Source organism: Lactuca virosa, chromosome 9 (genome assembly GCF_052849685.1).
Source record: "Lactuca virosa cultivar CGN04683 chromosome 9, Lactuca_virosa_CGN04683_v6, whole genome shotgun sequence".
NCBI classification, from domain to species: domain Eukaryota; kingdom Viridiplantae; phylum Streptophyta; class Magnoliopsida; order Asterales; family Asteraceae; genus Lactuca; species Lactuca virosa.
The window spans coordinates 38,843,550-38,854,128 of NC_136434.1; the positions used below are offsets into that span (position 1 = coordinate 38,843,550).

At 29.6% G+C, this 10,579-nt stretch overlaps 1 protein-coding gene across 1 annotated transcript; it reads left to right on the forward strand.

The window, feature by feature from the left end:
- The first annotated feature begins 796 nt into the window (after positions 1-796).
- LOC145139154 (protein FAR1-RELATED SEQUENCE 5-like) lies at positions 797-6,715 on the forward strand. Its single transcript, XM_079073080.1, has 10 exons — positions 797-913; positions 3,452-3,503; positions 3,583-3,599; positions 3,694-3,796; positions 3,997-4,073; positions 4,209-4,801; positions 4,981-5,275; positions 5,355-5,771; positions 5,860-5,924; positions 6,169-6,715. The coding sequence occupies exons 1-10, from the start codon at positions 797-799 to the stop codon at positions 6,713-6,715; spliced, it is 2,283 nt and encodes a 760-aa protein (XP_078929206.1).
- Positions 6,716-10,579: the final 3,864 nt, after the last annotated feature.

A 10,579-nucleotide genomic window follows, 5' to 3' on the forward strand; every position in this document is an offset into this window, starting at 1 on the left:
GACAACACTCAAATGACCTTCTGAGGTCAGATCTGTTCCTCTAACCTATAGATCTGACTTCCTCATGACCAATAACCACGTAAAGGTCGAATCTTGGTACACATGCAAGGCACTCTAAGCTTATTTTGGTGAAATCCCTTCTAACATGGCAACCTATGTCCCTTTCCTCCATAGAACCACAAAAAGCAAGGTGGTTCAAGCTCCTTGGACCTCAAAAGGTCCGGATCCAGAGTTTATTACTTAATGGGACACTAAATCTCAACCACACAAGCCATAAAAGATATAGAAAACCCTAAATTCAATGCTCTTAAGCAAAAACAGAGGAATAATATCGAATAGCTACCTCAAAATGAAGATCCAAGCTGAAAACCTCATGAAATCAAGTCCTCTTGCCCCCTTCTTGCTGGAAACCCTTCCTCCTTGGCTAAATCACACCAAAAACGAACAAAGAAGCTCAAACTCTCTCACAACTCGCTCAAAATCGCTAGGGTACCTCTCTCTGGACTGGTAGCCGCAAATGGAGGCTATAAAGTCCTTTAAATAGGGCTCTGGCCCGGGGATTTAGGGTTTCAGTCATCAGCACGGACTCGGCGAGTCCACCCTTACCGACTCGTCGAGTCCCCTCATTTATCAGTCAACAAATCGCGATCCTACTCGACGAGGCTAGGCGTCAACTCGTCGAGTCCTCTCTCTTAACTCCAAAAATAAATGATACGATATAATACCTAGAAATCCGGATGTTACAGAAAGATCCTGAGAAATACGCATAACGTTTTTTTGTTCTTATTCACGGAAAATGCTTCTTAGTATACAAAAGAAAGTAACAAAAGTTGAGCAAAGTGCAGCAAAGATTAAAGTTGAGTTGGATGCTGTTGGAGCAAGCTTTCGCTTGTGGATGGGGAGCGGGCTGCTGGTGAAAATTCTGCAAGAATAAAACATTTAAATTTAAATTAAAAAAAATAAAGTTTATTTGATGTGTCTCATACACAATACAAAAATTTGTAGACAAGATATAAGTTTCAAGTATTGTTCATTATTTACCTAATCATTATGATGCAAACTATTTATAAAGCCTTTTGACACCACAAGAGAAATTACTATTTGTATACGGCTCCCATTTCTTGCCAACACTTTACATTATTAGTTTTTGATCTTAAGTTATAATACGGTTATTATTATTATTATTATTTTTTTGGATAAATGAGTTGGTGTTTATTATATTAACCATTTGGGTGTGTTGGTTGGCAAATTAAGAGAGGCTTCAAACATACGGAAAATGTTTAACTGAAATTGTTCATGGAAGTAGAGATTGGGCCGGTAAAATTATCTTTTACAACTTCATAAAAATATAGTTGTAGCATTTTGATCGATGTATATTGCAGATTGCAAGACTAAAATGATAGACAAGTTTTTAAGGGTATGTGTGGAAAATGGATTACTTATCATCATCAATGGATTTTAATTTTTTTCTAGGTACGATTAAATACTTACTTAAGTATTAGAATAAAGTTGGGTTTTACTTAATTATTAGAACAAAGTTGAATTCCCTGATTACTTCTTCCTTTTATTGATTTGTCATAAAAGTATATATTCTGATCACTGATTTGAAACCAATATTTAATTTCATTATAGTATATGATTTTTTTTTGTGACTACGAACATGTCATACTATTAATTATTAAAATGGCATACTATGATTACGGAAATGGTGATAATGGCATATAATTCGATAATGGAAACGAATAGAATTTTCATCTTTGCTAAATGTATGGTATTTTGTGGGAAGTTCCTGCTTAACTCCTTCATTCTCATCACTATCAGCCAGAAGTCATGTTAGTGAATGTTATCTAAGACTCCTTCCCTCTCATCACTATCAGCCAGAGATTTAACAAGTGTAACCTTCTTGTACCAAGTTGAAAAATAATACTTGAGGGGAAAATAAATTCTTTGACACCGCCCAATAATAGATGAGGGAAACAATTTTTTTTGTGTGCTTTTTACGTCGGCTAATCCAAAACAAATAAAAAAGAAACAATTTCTTTTTTATTTGTTTTGGATTAGCCGACGTAAAAAGCACACAAGAAAAATTCTTTTTGTGTGTTCTTCCAAAACCTAAATATATGTATAACATACAAAGAAAAATTCATATCTTTTTTAGAGAACCAAAAAGATGCTTATCTCATTATCTCATTCTCAGCTAAAAAAATTGTTTATAAAATGATTTTTTTTTTATTTCCAACTTTCTTGATACGTATATTAAATGATTCAATTTAAACTATTTCCAAAACTATAGGAGCGAAGTTAAATCAATTACAATAATTATAAGATTATAACTGAAAATGAATTTATTGATTTATATGTTAACTACTATTACACTTTTATTAAATTATTAAGGCAACACATAGTGGAACGAATGAAAGCATGACAACACATCACTTTAAAATAACTACATAAATAACTTCAACAATATATGAATAAAGAAATAGACACATGTAGGGATGAGCGTCGGACGGAACCGATACCGTTCCAAATTTCCCGAATACCGAATTTGATCGAACGTCAATCCTAAGAACCGTACCAAATTAACATTATCGGTACCGGTACCAGAAATGGTACCGATTTTCGATACTAGTACCGGTATCGATGGTACCGAATCCCGAATTTCTTGATTTTAAAGTACCAGGTATCGTCTCATATTTTTAAATTAGGTACTGTTCAATACCGGTTTCGGTACTGTACCGATATGAGATCGAGATTTGGTACAAACTGTTCATCCCTATACACATGTCACTTGATCATTGTAACTAGCATAGATTGCCCTAATTATGCATTTTCTATTTAACTCACTTTTATTATTATTATAATATATATATATATATATATATATATATATATATATATATATATATATATATATATATAGAGAGGTAAGTTCAATTGAGAAAACAAAAAAGGTTAAGAATGGGGGAATCATTCTCAGCCAATCATTTATCTAAAATGTTCACCTTAAAAAAAAGCGCATGTGCATTTTTCATTAAGGGTATATTTGTAAATTAGCAAATCTTTTACATAGAAATTAGATGTTCGTTGTTATCAGTTTCCAATTTGATTATATCTTTAGCTCGTTTGAATCGGATATGAGGAATTCATTATCAAGATTATTTTCTTTATATAACTCGTTAGCAATTATACGTATCTTTTTCCATTAATCGTGAAGTTTCGGATTTGTGTTTGAGTTTTCTTATTCGTATTCAGTTTCCGATTTGATCAGGTATGTATATCGTTTGAATCGGATAGATCGGAGTTTATTATCAAGATTATTGCTTTACATAATTTGTTTGGTGTTACGCGTATTATCTTCGTTTTGGAGTTGTTTCATCGGATTTCATTATCAACATTATCAAGTTTCGAATATGTATTGGAGGTATTTGATCGTATTTTTTTTATGTAGTTTGAGATATTTGTTCAAATTGGAGCTGATTTAAACTTTAATCGGATATATCGTTTTAGTTTTTACGATATGAAACTGAGAGAGATTGATTAATTACATTATCTGATCGATTTGATTTAAGTTTCTTTCAGATATTTTGTACGTTGAGGTGAGATATATTCGAAATTAACCAGGTTTTCATCTTTACGACTTTTTTTGTGAGATATATTCGATATTAAGATTGTTTTTGTTTATTTATACAGATCATTTGGTTTATTATGTCGAATTCTAGTGTTATTGATGGTGATTTGTATTCTTCTATGAGTGAGAGTGAAGAAGAAGATGCTAAGAACTCATTTTTTGAAGGTATGAGTTATTGAATTATTTTGTTGTTTAAAATTTTGTTGATTATCATTTATTCAGATATGAATATGTTAATATGAATAAATTGTTGTCTTATTCATATATGAGCAAAATGTGATAATTGTAATTTCGAATTTATTATTTTTTTCGTTTTATTCATATATGAATAAGTTATAATTTTTTAGAGTTTATAATTTTTTTAGGTGGTGAATCTTCAAGTTCAGTACATGATGCGCAATATTGTGATGATATAATTGGAGAACATGTCTATAAGCCAGATGTACCTGTTTAACTTATTCCATTAAAGGGTTTAATCTTCAAATCATTAAAGTTGGGTATCAAAATGTATTCTGAGTATGCTGAGATTGGTGGTTTTGATGTGAGATTGAGCACACAATAAAGGTTTGATAACAAGATTATAAAGAAGAAACATGTTATATGTAATCGTGGTGGCAAACTGAAAAAGAAATCTTGTGACACATTGGGTACAAGTGGTGTTAGGAGGAAACGAAATTCAAATTCAAGATCTATTGGTTGTCAAGAAAAGATTGTATTTGAATCTGTGTATGGAACCCCAGATTATAAAGTTTTTCAGTTTGATGAACTTCACAACCATCCATTTGAGAAGAGAAGCGATTTAAAAAAAGTGAGGCAAATGTCATATTCAGAAAAAGAGTTTATTGTGCGTGCTTCCACATCAAAAATAGGTCCAACTATGGCTCATAAGTTGAGGGCAAGTCTGAGAGGTGGGTATGAGTTTGTAAAGCCCAACGTAGTTGACTATAAAAATTTAAGGAGAGATATCAACAGGGTTATTGGTTATAAATATGCTCAAATGATAGTAAACACAATGAATGATCGTCGAGCTCACTATCCAAATTACTCATTTGAGTTCAGTTGTCAAGATGATGTTTTGGACTGTATGTTTTGGGTTGATGAAATGGAGAAGGCATATTATGCTGAATTTGGTGATGTTATCTCTTTTGATGCGACTTTCCGAACAAACAAGTAAGTTATTCTATGTACTTTTTTTATATCTTATTCATATATGAATATTTTTAACTTTATGTTTAATGTTCAGTTTTTATTGTTGAAATATTGTAGCTGTATTCATAGATGAATATTTTTATATTCACTTATGAATAAATCAAAAATTGAGTTTAATGAATATTTTTTTTGTGTGTTAGGTATCGAATGGTTTTTGTTCCATTTACTGCTATAGACCATCATAAGAAATCGGTTACTGTTGGATCGGGGTCGCTAAGCAATGAAAGTATTGAGTCTTACTCTTGGTTGCTTAAAGCATTTCTTAAAAGTCATGGGAATGAACCAACACTTGTTTTAACTGATAAAGATGCTGCAATAAAACAAACTATTGAGAATGTGTTTCCTAATTCAAAGCACCGATTATGTATGTGGCATATAATGAAAAAGTTGAAAAAAAGGTATTATTTTAATATATTTGAAATATATTACTTATTGGTATATTCATTTATGAATATTGATTGTTATTTTACTTATTATTATTTATTCATTTATGAATATTTTTGTTTTAATACAGATATCAGATGATTTATTTTCAAACACAGACTTTAGAAAAAGGTTTTCGAAGCTTGTTTGGGACATTAATATGAAACCTGATGTTTTTGAGGTGAAGTGGGGTTTGCTTATGAAGGAATTCAATCTTGAAGACACAAGATGGTTTAAAGACATGTTTACAATACGTGATTCATGGATACCTGGACATTTTAAGGATATTCCAATGTGTGGTTTGATGAAGACTACGTCTAGGTCAGAGAGTATGAATTCATTCTTTAATACATACTCAGAAAGTGGGAACTTACTTTTGAATTTCATGATGAATTACGACATTGCTATTCAAAAGCAAAGGAATACTCAACGAGAGCTTGATAAGGCATCAAAGAAAGCATCATATAAAATGCAAACACCTCGAGAAATAGAACTGCAAGCATCAAAGGTTTATACAAGTACATTATTTTTTGAGTTGCAAAAAGAAATATATAAAGCATGTTTTTTTTGTACATACTCATATGTTGGTATTGAAGATGGTTGGGAAGTTTACATTGTGCGGCACAACAACACTAAAAGCAAATTTAAAAATAAATTTAAGGTAAGTTTACTAGTTTTTTATGAAAAATATAATAATATTCATATATGAATATGAGAATATTCATATATGAATATGAATATGAATATTCATATAAGAATATATGAATATATGAGTGTTGATATGAGTATTGTTATATGAATGTAAATGTGTAAATTTTGTTTTTGTATCGGGTTCAAATAAAAGCTGAAGAGAAAGAAATAAATTGCAGTTGTGAACATTTTAAGCGTATGGGTGTTTTATGCAGACATGCTTTTACAATAATGATGAGATGTGGTGTTAAAGAAATTCCTGAAAGGTATATTTTGAAAAGATGGAGAAAGGATGTGATATCAAGGAATTATCGTTTTAGTTCTCTTCAATCGGATTCAGGTGATGGTGAGAATGTAAAGCTAGTGAATGATTCATATTATAGTTTTGAATCATGCTTGGATATTGTAAGAGATGACAAAAAGAAATTGGCTTTGTTTGCTGAGAAACAACAAATGTTGTTGAAGGAATTTGAGAGTGATTATATATCTCCTGGATTGAAAAGCAAGACAGATGGTGAAGTCGTATGCAAGCTTTTGGGTGTTACTATTCCTATTCTAGAAGAGATTAATATTCATGTTCCTGAAGTTCAAAACAATAAAGGTTTTGGAATCAAGAAAAGAATTCTAAGTGTAGGTGAAGTAGCATATGAAAATTCTAAAAAAGAACATAGAATGTGTTCAGGATGTGGAAAACGAGTTCCACACAATTTACGTACTTGTCCAGAAAGAGTTGGAGCTACTAAATCAGCAAAAGACAGTTAGGGATTTTTATTTTTTTTTTTATATTTTTTTGTTTTATTCATTTATGAATATATGCAGATAAAAACAATAAACAATAATATTCATGTATGAATAATACACATTTATATTGATATGGTAAATTGATATGTTGATATTTGTTTTTTAAATTACTATAAAATAAGTTATATTTGATATGGTAAATTATTCATAAATGAATAATTTACCATATCAATAATATGTGGATTCATTTATCATTGAAGATGTTATTATTTACATATTAAAGGAAAATGAATATAGCATGTTTGTATTCAATTATGATTAAACTTAAACAAAATTGACAAATGAATATACCATAAATAAATACAAATATGTATATTCATATATGAAGTTTGTTATATTCATATGGTAATAAATAAGTTATATTCATAAGTATTTTGTTGAAGTAATTTGAGTGTGAGAGTGATTATACATATTCAGGATTGAAAAGAAAGACGGATGTTGAAGTTGTATGCAAGCTTATGGGATTTTTTTATTTTGTATGAATAAACAAAAATAAAGTTTGAAAATATTTGAATATAAAAAAATGACATAATTAAACTATTAAATAAGTTATATTCATATATGAATTTTGTTATATTTATAAATGAATATATCATATTCGTATTCATTCATGAATAAGAAAACTTTGAATATAAAAAAATGACAGAAATAAGCAAACTTGTTTCTATTACATAATCATTCAACACAAGATTATAAAACTTGTTCATAAGCATTTGACAAACTATTTAAACGATGTTCAACAACATTTAACAAACCATCGAAAACTTGTTTCGCATAATCATCTTACATGTACTTCAAATTCATTCATCTTCAACAAAAACTGTTCTATTGCATCACACTTCATCACAAGCAATCATCAATATTCTTTTAACATTTTTTGAATTGTTTCCATAGCCTTATATGCATGATCAGTACGCACTTTGAAGTCAACTTTTTGATATTTTTCAGCAAGATCCAACACCTTAGCCTTCAACATGTTAATTTCAGAAGTTAGCATTTGGTGTGCATACCTTTTTCTGAGCTTCTCCAAAGTAGTTTGTTGAAGTGCACTTTCTTTATGAAGACCTGGTTTCCACTTTGAGAGTGGTTGTCCCATATAGGTCTCCATATGTCTCATTGCAAAGATCCCACAATCAATTTTGTTTTTAATTGTTCTCCACGGCATTTGAAGTCGTTGGGGTGTGATACTTTCTTTTGAGATTGCATTTTCTCTTGGATGGTTTATTTCATTAAAGTATCTCACAAACAAATTTTTCTGATCATTAAATAAAATAAAAGTTAGATATGTAATAAATTTGTTCTTTTATGTTGTTGTGAATAAGGTACATACCAAAGGCTTCAATAGTACTCCGTATTTCGCTTTATAATACCCCTCAACTGCACTGTTGTCCAAAATTTCAATTGATGGTTTCTTTAAGTTGAAGACAGTCAAAAAAATGTGAGCACTTCTAACAACTGGAAAGAATACATGTTTTAGGTATATAATGGTAAGTATTTTGTTGATAAAATATATATATATATATATATATATATATATATATATAAAACAAGTTTAATTAACGTAACATGTCAATATCTTTGATGTTCAAGATTTTTTTGTACCCATCGGTACTGTCATGAAAGTTCTCCTTGAAATTTTCATACTTTCTTTCATCAGACAATGTTGAGTATAGATAAGCACTCTGTAACCAATATAATTTTTATGGATTAGTAATTTTTTAATCATAAATGAATACATCATGTTGGTATAATAATCATAAGTATATACTAAAGATATTTATTTTTTATTATGGTATAATCATATGTGAATTTCAGTTGTATAAAAATATAATATTCACAAATGAATACATGATATTGGTGTATTCATTTATCAATAAAGAAGAAATTAAGTTTAGAACATAAACTTACAGAAACTGCAACTTTCAAGAAGAGTCTGTATGGTGAATTTCCAAAATCCCTTTCCAGTTCTTGGTGGTTAAGTAAATCAGCCCAAGTGTCTAAAACTTCTCCAAAAACCTCTGTGTTTGCATATAGACTTTCCATAACTGCTCTTTCTGTTACCTAACCATATTTTGTCTGGACAAGCACATCTCTGCAAATATATAATCAAAATGTCATACATTATTATGTATATAATAATCATATATGAATGTCTATAAAATAAAGTTACTTACGATGTATTCCCTTGCAAGTTGAACAACTACTCACAGACAATACTCTCCTGATGTGTCAATTTAAATTTTGTGTCTATTATTCTGCATTTGAAAGGTGATTTGAAAGCATCGGCAAACTTCTTCTCTCTTGGTTCATCCAGATCATGATTTGATGGTTCTACATCAGTAGGAATTGCTACAGAGATTGGTTTTGGATTAAGAATGTTTTTGTTTGCTAATCTGATAATGACTTTCTGGTGGTGGTCTTTTATTTGTTTCTTTGTAAGTGCTTTTTTTTGGTGAAGATTCATTAGATTTTTTACTTGAAGTTTGATCTGAATCTTGACTGAGACCTAGACTAAAACTTGGATGAGTATCTGCATGCCAGAATATTTATCATGTAAATAGTTGTAAGTTAATTATAATATTATTTTAATATTTTGAATTTTTTTCCAAATTGTTACCTCCTTCATTTGCTTTTGTCTTGTCATCTTTTTGTCCTTCATTGTTTTTATTTTCTGACTTTTTCTTTCCTGAAAGATAAAGAAATTTGATCAAGTTATCAATTTGTGAATAAGTAATGTATTCATTTATGAATGAGTAATGCATACAATTATTTATGAATAAGTAATTTTATATAATCATGTATGAATAAAACATTATTCAAATTTTTTATATATTGTGTTATTTATTTGTGAATAATAAAACTTATTATATTCATTTATTAGTGATTCAACTATTTACCTTTATCTTCTGCATTTCCTTTCTCAATTTCTGTTTGTTTATCTTCTCCTTCATCTTTCGTGTTCTTAGCTTCTGCTCCTCCTTTATACATCATATATGAATATTTTTATTTTTACTCATTTATATAGTGTATTATTCACTTATAAATAAATAATGTTATTTAAAAAATCAATATAAATATTGTAATATATTTTAAATCATCCATTTACCTTTATCATCTCTCTTTGTTTTTTCAACTTCTTTTCCTTCTTCATGTACACCTTTTGATTTTTCCTTTTCTGCAAGAGTATCATCTGCCTTTGTTTTTTCAACTTCTGATTTTTCCTTTTCTGCAAGAGTATTTCTACTCATTGGTGACCCTGGTCAAAATTTAATAAACAAAATTGTTATTGTGTATTAATATTTTTATATATTTTTTAAAATAAAAGTAAGACAAAATTTACCTATATCAATATTATCCAAAATAGTTTTCATTTCAGGATCATTCCAGATTTCATCTTCTTGACTATTTAAACTTGAAATTCCAACTCCAACCAAGGACATTATCCACAATGTTGTCAACAACTTTATCCAACAAATTTTCATTTTCAGTTTGTTGAATACTCTATTCATGATTGTTTGTTTCCTCAGCATGATCATCTTTTTTGTAACAACCATAAATTTTACGCCAAATTTAAACTTTTTCAATCATAAATAAAAACCACATAGCATTGTTTACAAAATGTTTTCAAATCATTTTCCATCAGAGTGTCCCAAAAATCATATCATAAGGATGAGGAGCGATACGGTCACGCCTTCGCCTTTCCACGATCTCCTGAAGTACCTGAGACAGTAAACTGAAAACTGTAAGCCCGAGGGCTTAGTGAGCTACCCCCAAAATACCAATACCACACTAACAATACCACAACAGTAATAATCAATTCAATCA